This window comes from Ctenocephalides felis, unplaced genomic scaffold (assembly GCF_003426905.1).
Source record: "Ctenocephalides felis isolate EL2017-DRISC unplaced genomic scaffold, ASM342690v1 CF-g0.4_SCAFFOLD_00845, whole genome shotgun sequence".
Taxonomy (NCBI): Eukaryota; Metazoa; Arthropoda; class Insecta; order Siphonaptera; family Pulicidae; genus Ctenocephalides; species Ctenocephalides felis.
Genome location: NW_020536999.1, coordinates 22657504 through 22679606, shown reverse-complemented (window position 1 = coordinate 22679606; position 22103 = coordinate 22657504). Strand labels below are relative to the sequence as shown.

The following is a 22103-nucleotide window of genomic DNA, read 5'->3' as shown; positions in this document are numbered from 1 at the left end:
GACAATTGGATCAACATCATTTGAAGATAAATAACAATACAAAATTTGCAAACGTACAAAAATACATAAATATTTAAACAAAATAATAATTTATGTCAATGTCTTGTGTAATATGTATTAAAACAAAGTATCCAAGAGAATGTGGCGTGATTGACAAGGAATTCCTTACTTTTTATGCGAATATCTCTCGTTTTATGATATCTCAGCATGTCACAATATAAGAAACATATTTATTTTATCCATATGTATCAAGATTGCTATTGTTTTGCACCGAGAGTAGTCCTTGAGCGATCAATAAATTAATTGGAATGTCTACATTTATCACAGTCAATAAAATCCTAACTCTTATAAATTTCTAAATGATAATAAATGATTAAATAATTGTTTTTATTAGATTGTTGTCTGATATTGTTGCAAAACATGCTATGGAATAAATATCCGTCATCAAGTACGAATATTTGCATTGGTCAATGAACTTTAAAATATTCACAATAATATTATCTTTCTATTATTCGCCGTGAAATTCTCATAAATTCTATTACTTTAAAAAAATAAATTGATAGGTAACCCAGATTGAAGAAACGCGTACGTCTCAATCTAGAATAAAAAACGAAAATTGCGATCAAATCAATTATGTACGCACCAAAAAGTGATCTCGTTAGAGTTCTAATGTTTTGTTAAAGAAGCCGTTATTTTTATTTGTAATTCTCCGTTGCTTTTTGTGAAAAGATAAATTAAGAACTTGAGCAGTTTTCATAGATGTGTTCAAGAATTCAGAAATGTTTTTGAAAAAAAACAACTCAAAAATAAAATAGTTAAAGTTTTCACCCAAATCCGATTCGTTTCCCAAAAATGTTAATTTCTTCTATTAAGTGGTCTTCCCAAATCGTATTTCTTCTTGACCATAGTAAAGACCAAACAGAAAATTTATGTTATTTCCACAATACGATATACGGACACATTCAAATATTTACAAAAGCCACATCAAGGATCATCCAAACCCGCTTGCAAAGGAACTTTGCTACATTACCAAGGCAAGATTAGAAAAAAATCATATTACATATAATAGATCAATTTTCAAAATATTTGACGATGGTCAGAAGGTTTTGTATTTTTAAAGTAATATTTTTTCTTACAGTTTTATTTATTGTCCATTTTAGGACAGGTGTAAAAATTATTATATAATTTTTTATTTCATAAAATCGGCTTTGTTAAATTATCAAAAAATTCTGTATCATTTGATCAAAATTATTTTAATAAAAGTCAAAGGAATAATCATAAACAACGACTAATTTATAAGCAATTTTGAATTTTATTGGATTTCTATGCAATTTGGAACTCAAAATACTCAATATAACTAAAATTTGTGAAAGATTTAAAAAATCCATTGAAATTCTATTGATGATAGATTTTGTATTAAGCTCTAGATTTGATGTATATAAGAGAAATCTAAAAGATTTATAATCAAAATGTTTTTTGTTTTGAAAAATATACAATTCAATCAGCGGTCAGGGAACTGTTTTAACCATTACCCCCAAAATATTTTTGTTGAATCGAAAAACCTCCTTCTATCATCTTTTAGAATATGACCTCCTAATGAAAATTTTGAAAAAAAAAACAACAGCTAAAAATTAAAACTAAACAAAATTAAATTTTTATCTAAATTTTACTAAAGCTTTCTTAGTGCATTGTCTAAAATTTAAATTCAAAAATTTCCATTTTTATTCCATTTGGGGTATTTTTTCCCATATTGTTTTTTTTTTAACATTCCCAACTTTTCCCAACTCCCATTTTTTTACATTCCCAAAATTTCCATTTTTATTCCATTTGGGGTATTTTTCCCCATATTGTATTTTTTTTAATTTGCCCCATATTGCATATTTTTTAAATCTATGACCTCAAAAGCAATTTTTCGAATTTCGAATATATATTGTCAATATGAATTTTTTTATCACTTACCCATTGCGGTTCCTAGGTTGTCTCGGTTGCAAAGGAGGCGGCGGTGGAGACCTCTGCTCCGGTTTAGCCTGAAGCGGTATCACCGGAACCGGTTTGTGTCTCACAGAAGCTCTGACGTCCGCTAACCGATGCTCGAAGTGACTGCCCCTGGCATTTGCAAAACTGTTCCGTCTTGAAGGTTGCACTGTTGGACTTCTCTTAGGCGTACTTTTATTAACAACTTGGTTTGTGTCCCAGCAATCTAACACATTCGGCGGAGGCGGCGGAAAAGGTTCGTCTTCTATACAAACTTCGTCTTCTATCACTGTAGGGGGACTTGGTAAAGGCGGTTCTGGGCTAGTTTTACCGATTTGATAAATACTTCTCAAGGCTGGATTTTTTGGAGGCCTTTGAGGCACCCAGTTATCCACTGTTATAGATGGACCTAGCACAACTGGTCCTTTTAATTTAGGAGTCAGCGTACATGTATGAATTATATTAACGCCAATGCAGGCTTTGCAGGAGGAAGATTGATCGTACTGTGGTAGCACCAGTGGAGGTGCATCATGAGGAATGCTAGATTGACGTCCGTGGTTCGGTATTAGATTTTCTGGTGAATGTGGCTGTTTGGGCTCAGTACGCGTTGATGACTTTTGTTCTTGACCATTAGAATCGCGCCAACCGGAGTATTCTGAAGCAGTGGAAGCTCTGGAAAAAAAAGTTAAGGGTCATAATCGTAACGATTTCATTAAATTGTAAAAATATGTCGGCCGTTATTTTTTTTTGTTTATATTATTTTAATAATTTTATTAAATTTTGTTATTTTACCTCCTCGAGGTGCTGCTAAAACTTTGCGACGAAGAATGCGTCCTGGGTCTCATAGTCATAGCCTGATTGACTGGAGGTGGCGCCTGCAAAGGCCTTGCCAAATGCGGTTCACTTCTCCAGGAGTCCTTTCCTGAACCCACCTGCCTTCCACTAGGATCATTGCCATTAATCACATTCACATTATTACTAACAATCGATTCATTTCTGGAATGATTCGTCGGTGATGTGTTTTGATTTTGCCCAGTGCTGGAATTTGTGTTCTTGCCATTGTTGGAGTTATGTCTTTCGTAAAATGAAAGCAAAGCTTTTTTCTGAATAGCTTTTAAAGCAGGGTCTGAGATTTTGTGACGTTTGGATGGTCCTAGAAAAGAATATCTGGTCGATTGTTGCCGCTCAAGTTCATTTATGCGTTCGGCAACACTTGGTTGAACTTGGTGAGGAGGTGATCTTGGAGCTCTAGGAAAAAAACAAATATATAAAACAAATTGCAACAAATACCTACTTTATACTTATTTATCAATTCCCTTACTTATTCTCTTGACCATTCGTAGTAGGTTTAACCATATACGTGCTAACTGGAAACAATTTGGAGTTCTGTCGATCCAATCTGGTCCTAGGTTTTGTCGGTTCTTCAGGAGCACCATTAGCTGGTGCTCCATTAATTAACAAAATGCTTTCTGAATTGTGTCTTTGTGGAGTTTTAACTCTGGCACTATGTGCAATGTGAGATCTTGAAGTTGCTGTAAAATAATATTATAATAAAATAGTAAATATAAAGATATTATCTAACTTTTTGTGTTGTCATCAAAAAGCATTTAGTGATAAAAAAGCACGTCTAATTGATGTAAAAGATAAAATGTTTTAGAAATAATTTCTTTAATTTTTACCTGTCCCCATGGAACTGCTGGCAACAGAGACGTCACTCATAGACCCATGCCATTTTAACGTTTCACTAGAACTGCCCGAATTTGAAGTGACGACACTATCGCTGCAAGAATGAATTGTTGCCACACTGTCACGTCCTTCCCTAGAAACATTTTCTCCAGATAAGGTATTTAAGGCACTGTCTCTTCTTAACCTGGAAAAAATTATCAAGGAGAAAATGATCAGTATTTAATTTTGAACAAAACTAAAGAATATTTCCAATATTCCTACCTGTCAAGAAAAGGAGTGGACATACTATCCGTACTGGAGACATAACTATGGTATCCTTCAGATTGGGCATATGATGATTGTTTAACGTGTTGGGTTGCAAGGACCTCATCGTAGGTCCTCGTGTATTCTTCCAACTCGGCCCTGGTCAACTGGGAACTGGTCGGAGAAAACTTTCCGGTATCCTATTACACAAAAATAATTATACAACTGCTAAAATCAATATTAATATGAGTGAGATAAAATTATTTCATCAGCTCAATATCATTATCATAAAAGAAAACAAATAAAACATTTAATCTTTTTCACATGGCTATAAATCAATCGAGAGACGCTTCATATTAATTCAACCCAAATTTAGCACTTCTACATCAAACATAAATCAAATATTCAAATTTTTCGCTGATATTGTCTTAACACCTTTCTATTATCTTTGAATTTAAATTTTGCCCGCAAAAATTTAAATCTGTGTTAATTGGAGATATTTTTTCCGACTTTGTGATAAATGCAGTTCCGTCACAATAAATTACAGAGAGACATTTTCCATATTTTACCTCACCAGCTATCTCACCTTTATCATATTTGCTAAATTATTCGTATAATAAAACAATCGCGTTGCAAATTTGTGTCACTATTTGAAAATTGAATTTCTCGAATTTGATTTAAATTTATTCGGAATATTACTAATTGCTTATAATGATTTTTAAATTTCAAATGTGTGTTGATGAAATCAATTTGACGGTTTTCTTTATTGATGCGAAATTTATTATAATTTGTTTATTGATCGCTATCTGCGTCATTTGATACTCGTTGTTCCAAATTGGAATGATACATTGTATATTTTCCATAATTTTTAAACCATGTGATTGATTGATTAATGATGTGAACATACCTAACGACTCTATACACCAGAATCTTATTAGATAAAATACTTTTTTCTTCCATGTACAATAACATAATTTGTTTTTATTCAAATTGCACACAAGAGTTAAGCATTAAGTATAAATCGTATAACTGAACAATTGTAGAAACTTAACCAAAAATTACCATTTTACTCTATTGCTACAACGTTAGATCATCTCCCAAATATAATATTAGAATCTTATATGACGTGCATCAAAATTCTGAATCTAGTCCAAAATTAAAATTCTATATACCAGCACTACGATGTCCTGGTAGAATCAATAAAATTCCTACCTGTGAAATAGTGGATTCTGCATATGACGTATTATAGGACTCCAAATCCTTTTTGGACAATCCTCGTAACGACATCTGGTCAGTATCACGTTCAGGTGGGCTGCTGCTTCTTTTTTCAGGTTCATCATGAATAGGTATTAGCCTGGTACTATCAAATTGCTCATAAGTTGAAGAGATGCCTTCAGAAGTAGTTGTGACGATACGACTCTGCTCCGATCTTTCCATCACCGTTTTCAGGTGCTAAAAAGAAAACATCGTCAAAAAAAGTAACTATCTGGTAAAGATGATGCCTTCCATTATCTCAAAATACTGAAAATCTGGTGACGTGTTGAGATATAGGATTTTCTATTATTTTTCTACCTGGGTGTTGGATCCCACAGAAGCGGCGTGCGACCTCTTCATGTAGGGCCTCATTGGAATTGGTGCTTGTTCCTTCGGGTAGTTGGTATGGTCCGTCCAGCTTTTGGAACGATGTGACCCTCCTGTAACAGGGCCTCTGACTGCCAATGGTATATCGGCTGCGGCCGCCGTCGGCCACGACGGATATTTCTCATGACCTGCGCCACTGTAATTCACACCTGGAAGAAGAAATTTAAATTAAAAATAGTAATTGAAATTAAGTAAATATATTTTTTATGTGTGCGTATTTGTAATAAGTTTTTTAGGGCACGATGAAAAATAACTGTTTAAATGTAATAAAACAGGAATTGGGCCAGAAACAAAACTCCCACATCACTTTGACATATTGATTTGCTATGCTTTCATTTTATGTTGTCATTATAAAATACACGATGGTGATTTACAGCTTTGGAACTATATAAATATAAAAAACCGTGTTTTTATAAAACAAACATTTTAAACTAAAAATTACTATATTCAGAAATTTTTGGATTGATTACCAGAGTAATTTATTATTTTACGATGGAAACATTAAATTATACTCTTTTCTTTATGTAAGCTGTAGTAATATATATTTAGAAATATATATATTAGGAATTTTGGAATTTATATTATAAATATATATAATATAAAATATAATATTATTTATAATGCAATATATAAAATCTCAAACCTTTTAAAGTTGCAGAGTCTCGAACAGGTGGGCTATTTTGTACAGAGGTGCCATACATTGACGATTGTGTTTGGGAAGTCCCTAAAAAAAAAACAAAAAAAAAAAACAGATTAATAATATTATATAAACAATTATCAAACATTGAATAAAGTTCAAATTTGTAAATTTATAAATTACTGATTAATTTAATTTATTACAAGTTACTAACTATGTATATCAGTAGATATAGTCATTCTTGTACTATTATTTTAATGTTGATAGCCAAAAAAGTAAAATAATAGAAAAGTAACTGTTTGACAATATCGATAAAGTTAATTACAGTTAAAATTTAAAATTAATAGTTAATAAAAAAATTAATATAAATCTCTTTCTCAAATTTCTTCAATTCAAATATAGATTTTTTTTGCTTTACTTAAGATATCTTCAAATTGAATTTAAAGTATGATGTAAAATTCAAAAAATAGCAAATACTAAAAAATCACTACTGGTTAAAAATGTGGAAGAAAATTGAACCCCGTAGGAATAATATAAAAGGCATTTACTAGAATATAATAGAATTAATTTATTATTAAAAAAACATTAATTAACTAAGATTTCAATATTAATTTAGGCTTGTAATTTAATTCAAGCAAGACAAAAATTTTGAAACAAACGTATACACTTTTTACAAGGTATTTCTGATGAAATCATGAGAATTTTATAAAAATTGTTATTATTATTTTAGACCATTTAAATTTTTTTTAGTGCTGTATCAAATCAAACATATCACATATATGCACGTGTTAATTAACTTAAATCTGTAAAATATTAAATAACTCCAACATCCATGCCAAATTGTATAAATTAAAAAAGCCAATGTCTTAATTAACTTAATTTTCAATCCGTAATTTATGGGATGATCTAATACTGATTTTCATAATAAAAGCATATAAACGAAACATCATCTCGTTAAATAACTGTAAAAGTTTATATCTGTTTTGAACTATATCATTTCATATGGAATTCGTGTCTATGATCGATTTATTGACAAGAAGAAGAACATTTACGTTCTTAATTGACGTTTATACCGAAATTTACGACTAGCAGAAGATGTAAAATTTAGATCACGTTTTAAATCGGAATCAAAATCATTTTTCGATTGCTACAGAGATGAATTCATATAATAAAATATAATATCATTGAAAAATTTTATTTTTCAAAAAATAGGAGCATTTTTTGAATTTTTGGTAAATTTTCATAAACTGAATTATTCATCAAAATTATTATATTTCAATATATCACTGATTAAATCTAATATTAAATTTTAATTTTACAGTTTCTCACGATATCTATTTTGATTGCATAATTAATTTCCTGGTACGGTCTCGTCTCTATTGTAAATATTACTTTTAGCGCTCATGTGTTAATATTTTGCGATAAAATTCTAGATAAAGTGTTGAGAATTATAAAAAAGGAAGTAAAGTGTGGTGTAATGTTTATTATGAGAATAAAACAGTTCCGCGAAAATTGAACGACAAGAACAGTGTATAATAGCATTCAATGTAATAGAAAATTAGAAATTAATATATTGATATTAAAAAATAGTCATTTATTTAAAATAAATCCAACTTTTTATTAACTACTTCCTTGTCACGCTGAATTTCAAAATCTATCAGAATTTACAAAAATATTTGTTTTCTCGGAATTCTGGGTGATTTGGATATAAATTTCATGTCCCATACTTAACCCATACGCCGTATTGCGCACAGATCTGGACCTATGCATTATTTCAGGTTTAAAAGTTCGTCGCGCACAGGTTGATAATGGGACATTTAAAAAGCTTTGATAAATTATACAAACAAAAATCATTTCAGTTTACTATACAAATTGTTCATCAGATTGCGTTGTAATATATTAGTTTCAATTAGAATTTACCTAATTTCGGCGAAATAGTCGGCGATACATAAGAACTGGTGTGTTCTGCTCGAGTTGTACTTCTTCCTGACATCATGAAAACACCATAGTAAAAACGCAAAGAAATGCGTTCTGGTTCAAAACTTGTCCCATTTGGGTCCAAACTAGAAAAATAAAAAAAGTATATAAACACGATACTGACGCATATGTGATATAAATTTAATTATGCTTGGTTGAAAAAATTCTAGATCAGAAACAACTTTTGTTAAGGATGGTAAACATCATCCAATTTATTTATATAATATATTTAGAACTTCTAATAATTGAGTGTTTAACAAATCTTATTATACATAATAACGACTTGGCAAAAATAAATCATTTATAAAACTGATTCAACATAATAAATTAATGTATAAAAAAACTGGTTCCAAATCATATTTATATGAAACAGGTTCACGCATGCAATATATATATATATATATATATATATATATATATATATATAATTTTATTGAAGATTCAGTTCTAAATATTAAACAAACGACCAGATTTTAATGATCGTACATCAATAATAATCACTTCGAGATTTTAAGTTCATAAATATGATGCGAACGGCATTAATTAAAATTTATGTCCTGAACCAGATCAGACAGTTGAAAAAATGCCAATTTAATAACGGTGGAGTGTATAATAAAATATTTTGTCAATAATAATATGGAAATAATAAAAAACTTGTCATCCAAGTATAATTCGTTAGCAAGCCTGACCCATACGTAAAAGATATTCGGTTCGAGTCCTAGCATTGACATGAAGTTTGTATTGTTAAAATTAAAATTACATAATTCAATAAGTTGAGTTGAATTAGGAGTAAGAAAAAAGATTAGAACACGCGAAGACAGAAAGAAGAATGAAGAAAGAAAGGAAGAAAGAAGTAGGAAAGAAATAGAATTAAGAAGTTGAAAGAATATTAGAAGAACGAGGGTAAGAAGATAAAAAGATTAGAACACGTGAAGATAAGAAGGAGAAGGAAGAAATAAAGAAAGATAGAAGTTGAATAGAATTAGAGGTTAGAAGAAGAAGCAAGGCTAGAGTGAAAAACGAAGAATATAAAGAATAAAATTGGATATGTAGTATAGGATATATAAAGATAGCATATGATACAATAAAAATAGTATATAATGAAAAGTTATAGGTACCTATAGCTAAATGGTCTAAGTAAGCAAGGCTAATTAAAAAAATGTAGAGGATATATTACAAACTAAATTCTGTTGAATCTTTTTGGAAGTTAATATCAAGATTATTATATATGCCAACAAGTAGCTTATATAATAATTTTTTTAATCTCCGCAGGAAGGACTGCATTGATGAGAGCCCGGAATGCAGATATGAGAACGGGCAGTGACCGCCGAACCAAAAACCAATGACAAGCGAATCTTTGGAAAAAAATACAAAACAAAAAATATACTTGTATATATATATATATATATATATATATATTATCGGTTCGATGAACTTTTTCGAAACGAAAATACGAGCTTTATATGGAACGCATACAAAGGTGAGCATTAGGTTTGCAGATAAAATCGACATATCGAAATATAAGTAGTAGAAAATACTACCATAATTAACAAATTTAGATTATATTAATTGAAGAAACTACCAATTCATTTCTATAGATTTGGTTTATCTTCTAAAATTGTTATGACAACTTTCCATTTTGCATTTATTTTTAATTAGCATTTTGTACCTGCATTGAATACTTTTGCTTAAAGTATATTTTTATGGTATGTGTAAAATAACCTAAGACTTTTTTCCATTTTTTTAAATTCTTGAATTATTAAAAATTTCTATAAAACAACAATGTTATAGAAATCATATATATATACATATATATATATATATATATAAATACATACATATATATATATATATATAAATTCATCTTTAATAATATTTTACTTGATTTTTAAATCGACAATTTATTTCAGTTTTTCATCTATATCGATTTTCGAACAGTTCAACATCCCTAATCCAAACGTTATTCAATACGTTCAAATTAAGAATAAAATTAATATAAAAGGCTCAAAGAATAACAGATCGAGAAATATGAAATAGTTTTTTCAGATCGTTTTTTTTTTTCATTTTTAAAATGTAGTAATGACTTAATGTATACAAGGTGCCGAATGGAGGTGTCTAAGCTATTGAAATAATTAATGCGTTTTTTACACATGTTGACTAATACAAATTTCGACAAGATTTTAATGTGATGCAAAGACTAAAGCATAAATGTCACTTTTTCAAATCATTTTTAGAAAAAACTGATCTAAATATGCCAATGATCGACTAATTATGGGATTGATTACATGCAGTTTTTTTCATACACGTCTTAAGAAATATTTTACTTAAAAGCATAATTAAATTTGTATGGATTAAATTTAAAGAGTGTTTCATTAAGTATCAAGGCTCACTCGTGGCTAGAACAACTGGACCTAAATTAGAGGTCCTGGGTTCGATCCCGATTCGAAAAGCCTGATGTCAAGCAGAAGTGACATTGGTTTTCACTTGTAAATAAAGATAGCAATATGTTTTCAAGTAAAAATGGCCCACATCCGTCATTGTTGATAAAATATTCACCCTATTACAGAAATTGAAATAAAATTTATCACACAACAGTTTGGGTTAACTTCTGTAAACTCGACCTAGTATTCTTAGTGACTTATGTTCTGATTGCTGTTCAAAATAATAACTAAATAAAAATAAGTATCTAATACTATTTTATATGTTAACTGCATACCGCAAAGTGTGATGTCATCGATATAATAAATTACATGGAGTAAAATAATTTCTGATCGTGACGAGTTTTAAGAGTCGCAGAGTTCACGGCAAGATTATTCAAGACAGATAAACGTAATATCAGGTACGGTTAAGTTTTCATATTAAAAAGGGATTGAAAAGTGTTCCGTTGCCCGAAGGTAATTATTCGAAGTGCGAATATTTTTTGTAGAATTATTTAAGGTCAAATGAAATCGTTGAGAGAAGAAACATCTCATTTTTGCAACATTTTGTACCATGGAGAGTAATCTAATAATATAGTAAAATATGATTTTAGAATTGGATCTCTTTAGTTGATTAAACTTACTGAATCATTTGAGAAAATAAGATTTTCAGTTTATTTATTACAAAGTCCAATTTCTCACTACATGAAAGTTATCATTCTGAAGTGTGCAAAAAACCATAAAAAATTAAATTCACACGTGTTTCATACGCGTTACCTTTGAGTTTAATTAAACTGGTACACATTTCAACAAATCTTTTGTTAAAAATATGATACTTTGACACATGAAGAGCGAACATAAATCAGAACGACGATCCATATAAAACAATATTACTGACCTATTAAAGTCGGTTGATGGACAAGTTTTGCAACAGCAAATGAAACGAAGTAAAAAAGACTCTTTGGTAAAGTAAAATTAAGGTGCCAATACTCGGTTGAAAGATAAATGTTATGACGATAAATGTTTTTATGAGTTGAAGTAATTTGCTATCAGGCGTTCACACATAAAACCTAACCTACAAAACTTTATCGTCAATGCAACTTTCGGATGACTCCTTGATAACACATACGTGAAGTTAGGTTTTTTGTGTAAAATTTTTACAGACCCGTATCAAAGCATTACCATAGCACACCTATTTTATCCGAGAATTGCTCCCTAAATCTTTCAGTACAATTTTAATGTTACTTTGAAATTGACCAAAGCTCAACTCAGTATTTACCATTTTGCAAGCAAGTAGCTTTCCAATTTATTATCCTGACTTACCTTTACGTCACATAATATTTTTTACCATTTTAAATCATTTCAATAAGAGAGAAATCACGAATGTTATAAATTTTCAATTCTAAAGTTTGTAAATGGCAAAGCTATTTACTTTATAATTGAAAATCTGTTTTTATCAGCCAGAAAATATTTAGAGAACTCATGAATGCAACGTCTGATGATGTAAATTCTTTATATAGAATAGTCGAAGCACGTATTGGTTATTCTAGAAATTGAATTTTTAATATGTTTAATTTTAAACAGACCAGCAAACTAAAATTACTAAAATTCAAGATATTGAAAAGCATTTTAGAAAAAAAGATCAATCAATACTAATGTTAAGTTTTGTTTATTTTACGCCATAAAAGAGATATACGCTTTTATTAAACAAATTACCCAATTATTATTAATGAAAAACTAAACTCTAAAAGGATAAAATAAATTAATAATATAAAATAACTAGTTGTAAATACAATTTTGCTTTTGGATATTATTAAAATTTAAAATAAGAATTAAGATTAACTAATTAGGTAATATGTTCAACTAGTTATTTCGAAAATAAATATTTTGACATCACTAAAAAGTGATTAATACGATTCCCAATCTATGTCTCTCACAAATACTTATAATATCTGTAATTGTAATAAATTGAACTAATTTACAGGCTTCACGACATCAATTTCGTATTCAAAAAGTGTATTTTACGTCAACTGTAATCACTAGATACTTACGAAACATAAAACACACATCATATGCTCGGCATAGATTCTGATTAGAATTCGCGGCGAAATTCAAAACTTTGATGATTTTTTTTAATTTAAACACTTATCGTATGCTATTTCAGACTACGACATCTATTGCTATAAAATGATTCATCAGAATCATCAAAAAAAATTCAACATTTAATTACGAAGAAACGGTTTGGTCGATCTTCACGAAAAACTAATCAACGCGATTTCCAATCAATATCTTCCGAACAGTTTCAGAATTTTTAAAATTAATTCTAGATTGTGGGCTAAAATGTGAACGAAAAATTCTACACTTTTCTACTAATTACAAAAAAACAGCTTGGCCGATCATTGCACAAAAATGAAAAACGTTAGTCCTCATCGAGCTACGTCGAATTCTTTTGAATTTATGAAAAATCCAGCTGTTTTTGAGAAAACATTTATGAAAAGTCAAAAATCGGCTCACATACTCTGCACAATACTTTTTCCAAATTTTGCCTCATTCGATTCAGAATGATTTAAAACGTCGAGTAAACAAAAAAACTAGCAAATCGGATTTTTTCGCGAAAACAAACTTCTCTTTCGAGAAGTAATGGTGGGTCGTATGGAAAGAGACAATTTTGAGACAAACGCTTTAAAATATCGAGAAGGAAGGAAATAGAGGAGGTTTATCGTGGTCAAACAGCTATATTACCGAAAATGATCAAAATTTTGAAAAACTCACTTGTACCCATATTCTTGCACATTAACTATGAATAAATCCAAAAAACAAATCAGTTTTTTTTTTTATTTTAGATCAGACCTTCCTAGGCCGAAGCCTTAATGCAATGGTCGGGAATCTGGGTAAATTACCGCAAATGGCGTGAAATCGAATTTTTTGGGGTAAAAAGTATATCTTTATAATTGATATTTACTATATTTGCTACGCACTTCTCCGTATGGAACTGATCTTTCTTCGCAATAGGGGTAATATCAACTTAGACCAAAATATTTTGGGGTAATGATTAAAAAAGTTCCCCGATCGCTGACTTAAAGTAATAGCAAATTTTAAAGTAATTTAAGATCTTTATGATTTTTAAAATTTAATCTTATTACTCAATTCCAATAATGTTATCGTATCTTCCAAACAGTTATAATGCGAAATCCTCCTTATTACACGAGCAATAGAACTTTTTTTCATCTATTCCTCAAATTATCGATTTCTTCTCGCCTCGGTCTTGAAGATTACAAGTACATGTACAGCTAGGAAAGTGTTTCATTGAAAGTTCTGCTATTCGACGGACGAGACGGACGAGACAGACGAGACGGACGGGACCCGGTAGGAAACGATTGGGAAAAGGTTTACAGCAACGGATCGCGGTTCCCATGGAAGTAAAGATATACCTGCCTAAGTAGTATGGATTCGAATAAAAATCTTTATATCGTCGATGATACCGTAAGTGTAATTTTGTTCGCCTTTTTGCATTTTGCGTTTTGCGTCCGAAGGCTATGTGTTTGCATGAAAACTACCCGCGCGATTACGGTACGAAATGCGCATCTCCTTCTACCGGTGGCAAAGGTCGAAAGAGATACTGTATTAAGCAGTAAAAAGGAAAAAACTTGGTCACGAACTAAAAATTTTGCTCGCTGCACATTTTATTATATTAAGAAAATTTTATTCAATGTTAATGCTTAGTAGTCGAGGACCATTTTCGATTAAATTACTTCTCGAAGGAGAAGATTGTTCTGGACCGATTTACAGAGAGTGTTTTTTAGATACATCTCTTCAGTATGAACTACGGTCATGCTAAAATACCAAGTTTTACTATTATTAAATAATTTGATAATATAAGAAAAAGTAAAAAAATACATTATTCCTTAACTTGTCTGTAGTTCATACGATTGCGACATATTTCTATTCTTATATTGAATATAACCGATTTTATCACCTTCTAGTAATAAATCTTTGTAACTATCTTTAATGTGTTTTTTTTTCAAATTCCTTAAAAACGTGTAAAAAATATAGTCAACATACTGCTTTCCTATATTACGGCCTTAAATTCATGTCCAGAATAGCCCTTAAGGACAAATTATGTAGCAGTATCTTTGGATAATAATATTGAATATTTTATATAAAGATGAGATGAAAAATATAAATTGATTTTATAAAAGTGTTTATATAAAACTAAACTGAAAAAGTGTTTTCCAACAATGAAAATTTCAAGAGTTTTTTTTAGAATAACTAACGTAAAAGCATTCTGACTACTAAAATTAATGTGGTGATAGAAGCTGGTATATTTGTATAGATATTTTGTAGAAGATTGAATAATCGACAAGAAAATTTATATTAAGAACGTTTAACAATATCTAGTTTGTTTAGTTATTCGAAGATTATGAAGGAATTTTTGGGCTGTTGGACAAAAACCAAGCAGAAAAACCGTGTCATAGAAGGGCTGTTGCAATTAAAGCTCCGCGTCCTCAGATTACCTATCGTGTTATAAGAGGGTTAACTGTATATTGTTTTTAAAAATGGGCCAATCAATAATAATTAAGCTAAGATAATTTAACACGTTCGCGGACAGCAAGGGTTTCAGCAAGATACAAATATTGACAGACATTTTGTTTTTGAATTTATTGTGATATTTGTAATTTGATTAAACACTTTTTATCAGTGTAGTTAGATGTACAGATTTTAATCATATTCAAGATGAATGCTATAGCATCCGCGTCAAGTTATATGCTTGTATTTTATGCAATGTGCTTGCTCAAGCTTTTTTGTACGAGAAAAGATAAGATAATACAAAACTACCTAAAGGATCATTTAGTCATTACCTTGGCATGTATAATAATTACTAAAAACGTAAGGATATATAAAATTACATTCAAAATTAGAATGACATAGCATTCATGTGGCTCTGCATCACAAATAAAAATGAATGCTATAACATTCACGTCCAAGATAGTATAAAAAAATAATCTAGCTATTTGAGGTAAGCTAATGGTAGTAACCTTGAACATTGAAATATAAGTTCGAGAAGTAAAAATGAACTAAGTAAGTAAAATAATCAAGAATCAACTAAACACCAATAGTTCCTTTTGGTCTTCAGAACAAAACTTCGAACTTCAACACTTTGTCGTCCATCCTCATCCTCATGAATCACCACCCGGCGTTCCAACAGGTATAACGGTTGCTAGAAGAGACTCCGGGTCTCTGCTATATATTTCTTCCTAAGTCTTCCGAGTCTACTCCGACCATATTTCTTGTTTATCAGCGAAGAAGCCGCCTCGGGCTTTGTTTAATGTCATAGTTTATCAATGAAATCAACAACGCGCGCAAAATGCATAGAAATGCCAATAACGCGGGTACCGTTAATAATATTATATCGACGGCGTTTGATCATTATTGAACTAATATTTTCAAATCATAGACGACCACGTCAATGGTAAAAAAAATACATCTGATGAATTGGCAAGAACTGCCAGCGCGATTAGGATACCTTGGCAATTTGAGACCATCTGAACATTTTGTCATTTTACAATAAATGTATCATATGTATGTACTATGTAGGACCCGATTTTGATAGTTCACGGAACATCTACTTTGTATCAACTACATCGCATGCCTTATTGAATTTTAGTTAACCTCTTTCTGGGACCTTCTTCCAACTTCATTTTCCAAAAATCACATCAACAAAATCCTCTATCTCATTTCCATTTTATCTGATTCGATATTTTGCGTGTAAAATCTTACTTTGTAAAACGGTTCATAAGCTCAAACGGACCGCAATTTGTTGCCCCAGGCCAGGGGTCGCCAACTCTGGGGTCAATTTAAGCACGATGTATAAACGATACTGACCGTGACGTGCGATACCAGAGTAAATCGATCGATAAAGTAAAAGATTGTTAAATAGTAAAATGTTATTCGAGGAAACCATGGGAGGAAGTATTATCGATGGGAGAGATCTTTTGTAAAATGATTGATAAACGATTATTAGCAAGGTGGGAAAGTTTGCGAAATAGAAAAAGAATCTGTAATATATATATATATATATATATATATATATATATATATCTTATATATAAGATTCTTCTGCACCGGTGTATGATTATTCGGATTTTGATAATTCTTTTCAAAATTTGTCAAAGAAATTTTTTATTATTTTATGAATGCTACAACTATAGTAATATTGTAGAAATAAATAGCATAAAATTATAAAAAAACACTTATCATTGTTTGACATTGAAATCAGCTAGAAATCTCAATTCACTTGAAATTTGAATTTAACTGAAATTATGAGCCTAGATAATATTAGAATATAATACGTATATGTACAAGAAAAATGCAATGTCTACATTATTATTGCCGAAAAGCAGCTGAGATGTGCTATAGATTAAAATAAAATAAAATACAGTCAACAGTATATCTTTGGCAGATGAAATTGTATAATTCAGTTTAATATATATATATATAATAATGCAATAAGTCCAAAATTGCATATACATTTTTTTTTAATTTATGCATGTCGCATTTTGATTTACTAAATTATTTAACAATACAAAAATTATTTCTACTTATTAAAAAAACTATTTAGAATTTTTTTATGTATCAAAAATTCATTTGTTTAGCATTGGATATGGAATATTTAGCAAGTTCATAATCTTAGATTGAAGAGTGCTCATATCAACTAGATTTAGACAAATTAATTCACCTGAGATTTGAACTTAAATGATAATGTTTATTAAATTATTAGTAAGAAAAATGTGCTTTATAAATTATAATTGCCAAAAAGCAACTAATATATCGTACGAGATTATGAAAATTATAGACTAAATTATTGATGTAATTATGTTGTGTGGTAAAATCAAGTGTGATATTGTTCTTTTACCGCAGATACTATATTCCTTTTTTCTAAATTTTTTATATTGCTTATAATAAGACCATAAATGAATCACAAAGGCAGAACATCAAATAGGATATTAAAAAGTATAGGATAGGATTTTAAGAAATTTGGAACTTTTGAATTGTAGACGTAGGTACAGGATAACGTCTGTCGGGTCATGTAGTATATATACAGTACTCATACTGCAAAAGCATATTAACAAACAGTTTCCAAAATCCATCAAAATATACCTCGCCTAAAAAGTCTAATATTGAACCTCAAAAACTGTGTCAGTTATTTCACAGTTAAGTCCAAGACTAAGTGTATTGGATAGTCGCGATAAAAATCTTTATCAAATAACTGTAAGTCTCCAAGAACATTTTTCTACAATCATCGAATTGTGATTGAGTAAGTCCTACACATATGTGTCTGATACGACAAAAGTTCCACGAACACGTTTGCTGCCATAATAAAAAACTGTAGGTAATGATTTCGAGAAATGATATAGGAGATATCAATGAACAAAAGCAGGAGTTTGGGAGATACAATTTACAAGAAGACATGACTACTATTATCATGATCTAGATGCAAAACAAAAGAGGCAGTATTTTTTGATAGTAAATATCTTAACTATTTCCTATTTTACATTATTTTGACCATAAAAATTGATGTCTTCACCGGCAGCCAACGTGTCAATCTGAGGCAAAATAAAACTGACCAACAGGAATGCCTTGAAACCTGCTGTGCATCCACAGAACCTTTCCGCTATACGAAGATTGTTATCTCAAACTAATCATTTACATTGTATAAAATCGTAGTCTATATGCCTGTATTAGTGGGGTAAAATATCGCTTTCGATGTAATAATCGATTATTAAAATTAATATTTTAAAACAAATTTCTAGTCTCTTTGTCAACCCTATAAATGCAGCATATTTTGGACTAATATCATCCAAATATCAGAAATTAAATACTGATGTGTTGATAATTTAAAAAATTCTATTATTTATTAATATGAGTGTTTAAACACCATAGTAATGCTTTAATATTGGATATATTTGTAAATTATGTGCCACTAAAATGTTAAATTTTTTGACACCAAACTGCAAAAGTTAAAATTTTCGACACCAAAAATTCTTGTAACAGTTATTGTCTAGCAGCTAAGTAGTTTGTGAATTTTTGCAATGCCCCAAAAGCCAGTATTATATATAAAATTTCCTTTTGATTTTCGATTTAAAACAATAGTTTTATGTACCTCACTACATCGACTTAAATGGAATTTTCATTGATACATCTTCCATATTGTATACATAGGTAGTCGTTGAGATTTTACTACTTATTACCATAAAAACCGTTATATTCGTGTAAATATTACTAATTAAAATATGTAATTAATTTGATGACAATTACTAATTAAAATTTATATCCTTACGAGTAAAAATTCCAAACGGTTGATGCACGAACCATGAATTTATAAATTATTGCCTAATCAGAACCAGGAATAAATATAAATATTTGTTAATATTGAAATACGTGTTATTAAGCACAATTAAATTTAATATTCTTTGTATTGATTATAGATTAAACGTAAATTTACATACCTTTATTTTGAGCAAATTTCAGGTTCAAAATCATTTGTTCGCATCTGGAAAAAAGAACATATATGTTAAAAAAAAATTAAAAATATATTTATTATATAGAACTTCAAATTTCAATAAATATTTATATGTATATTTAAAAAATATAGTCTAGATAAATTGAAAAAATAAATATTAAGTTGTCATTGTTGAGGTTAGCACAGTTAGTAAAAAAATATATATATATGTATGAAGCTTAAAGCCAAATTGCTGAAACTTTATTTATGAACGAAATTAATATTATAAAATTTTGAAAATTTTTGATGTTTCAGAAAGCTATAATATATTTTAAGATCTTTGAATAAACTTAAAACTTTTACTATAAATTTATTTCTACAAAATTATTTATATTCTGATATAATGTTAAAAAAAATATAAAAAAAACAACTATTGTTATAACCTGTCTAAATTCCAAAGTTTCCATAAATTGTTATAATACCTAACACAATTTTTTGTTATCGAATTGAAGTTTTAAATAATGTTTAAAGTTTGTTAGTACATATATGAATTATCAATTTACTACAGTTGAGAACCTCTATTTTAACCATTAATAAATTCTTTCGTTAATTGAGACAACGGTTGTTCTTTAACAATATATGCAAAGTTCCTTAATTAAATTATTCTTACAAAACAAGTAATTTATCGTCAAATTCAATATATAATTAACAATTAAAACCCAATTATCAATTCTTAGTAGTTTCTTTGAACTTGGGATTAACTAAGAAACTGTACATCGCTACCAAAAACGCATTTAAAATCAATTTTATGGTAATAGACTCTTGAAAAGTCTCTGATTAATTAATCGGTGGTAAGAAACGACAAGATTTGAAATATTATCTATAAATTGATATATGATCTCAACTTATGAATTGATTTATATATAAATGGTTCAGTTAATAGAGAAAATGTTATAGACAACATCAGTTTAAAGCTATTTTTCATATAAAATTTAATGCAACTTTTTAATAATCAGTTTATCATTTTTTTTATCAATCAGTAAATATAAATCCTTACATACATACATACTACCGATAACACCTTTTTCTAAGATATTGCAAAAAAAATCTTGAAAATGTCTTGAAACGTGAAGACACAAAAATTGTTTCTAGCGATTTCATTAACTCATTCCACAAGAAGTTAATAATGTTTATATTACTCAAGATTGTATATAATTTTCAATTAAACAGATTCATGACATAAATTATACATGATTATAATTAAATTATCGTGTCTTATGATGGATATATGGAAATCGCTTTTTCCAATATAATATTCTTGATGGTGATTACATCTTTGCTGACAGCCTTCGCATTTGGATTGATAGGCTATTAAGTAAAACGTGCAAATATCTTGATGTAAGGATCTCTTATTAAAATTAATAAGGATCTTATTAGACAAATATAGACTTGTTGAACCACAAGAAAAACATTTGATGAATTTAAAATGAAATTTTTGAGTATAAAGTTATGTTTGAGGTCGACTTCGACATATTTCACGGAGAACAAAAATTGTGAGGCCAACTCTTTGATAAAATCGATCAATAAAATACATAGCAATTTAATAGTTTTTACTACTAATTTATATGAAGAAAAGAGCGTAACATAGGTCTATTTTATGGGAGAATTAGCCCCTGAATCTGTAAATCAATACTTTTAAATACTCTTTTTAATTCACAGGACACAGTGTATGGTTGTGTTTTTTTTATTACAGTAAACAATTTCCTGAAACTTTTAATTATTAAATCTCGATTTATTTATTTTTATCTAAAATGGCCAGCATTGCATTATTAATTTACACGAGATGATTTCATAGGAAAACTATTATAATCGTTAATGATTCAGTCATTTCACTTTTGTGAAATCAAATGCTTCGAAATCGGCACATGGGCGTGGCTGAAGTGTTGTGGGTATCGAAATTAATTGATTTTTTTCTAGAACTTAATTACAAAGCTAAATTTGGCGCTTTGGAATATTAAAAGTTATGTAATTGTGATTATCTGTTTATTCATATGTATGCATATATATATATATATATATATATATATATATATTTATATATATATGTGTGGTAATTTCATAATTTTATATATTTTTATAAAGGAAACGTCTTAATTTTTTATTTCTTGTTTCATGACAGGTGGAAGCCAAAAATCGTTAAATTTAGTTCCGCATAAAACACAAAAACTGAATAAAAACAAAATTAAAAAATCGCTTTTATTATTTTCATAAAATTGCGGTTAAAAGATTCAGTTTATGCTTCAGATATTGCTACATTTTTGCAAATAGTGCCTCAATACAAATTGTTAAAACATAAAGCTAACTTATTTAACTTTTATTTAGTTTATTTCAATGAATATTTTTAAATTCTAAAGCTAGTTTGGAAAAATTATATTAAGTTTCTTCATGAATATTATAAGCTATGAAAATGATGTTATCATCAACATAGTATCTGATATATTTACTTCCAAAGAAACTAGACAAGACATATAATTTGTATTTGTTTAAAAATTACAATTTCAAAAAAAATTACGAGTAAGAAGAAACATAAAATAAAATAAAAAATAAGATAAAAATAAGAATAAAGAAAAATAAGAAAGATAGGAATTTAAAAGAGTTAGAAGAAGAAGCATGGTTAAAAGAGAGAGAAGTAGAATTAGAATTATTGATTTAAGATAGAATAGAAATAGAAGTTAGAAGAAGCAAGGTTAGAAGAAAAAAGAAGAAAGAAGAAGTAAATTATAAAGAAAATTGGATAGTATGAGATGCATAAAGATTGCATATAATATAATAAAGATACTGAACAAAGCCAATTTAAAAAAAAGAGTGCGCATAAGATTTACACGCGGTTGAAGTAAAACTTATTTGCTACTGTACAAAATGGCATTTAAGTAAAAATAAATACATACAATAACAATTTTCAATATGGTTTATTAGTAATATGGTAACACTCGTGATGCACACATTTATTAGTGTCAACCATTATACT

At 29.1% G+C, this 22103-nt stretch overlaps 1 protein-coding gene across 1 annotated transcript in view; it reads right to left on the bottom strand.

The window, feature by feature from the left end:
* Positions 1-19128, bottom strand: part of LOC113374442 (protein Shroom-like) — a 139448-nt gene extending 120320 nt beyond the window's left edge. The window contains exons 1-10 of the mRNA XM_026614489.1: positions 19083-19128; positions 8102-8244; positions 6188-6268; positions 5476-5693; positions 5116-5355; positions 3922-4103; positions 3654-3844; positions 3296-3506; positions 2767-3222; positions 1960-2646 (exon numbers count right to left, since the gene is read on the bottom strand). Coding sequence (XP_026470274.1) covers positions 1960-2646; positions 2767-3222; positions 3296-3506; positions 3654-3844; positions 3922-4103; positions 5116-5355; positions 5476-5693; positions 6188-6268; positions 8102-8177 — 2342 coding nt within the window. The 5' untranslated portion in view covers positions 8178-8244; positions 19083-19128. The remainder of the gene's footprint in view (positions 1-1959; positions 2647-2766; positions 3223-3295; positions 3507-3653; positions 3845-3921; positions 4104-5115; positions 5356-5475; positions 5694-6187; positions 6269-8101; positions 8245-19082) is intronic.
* Between the last annotated feature and the right edge of the window lie 2975 nt (positions 19129-22103).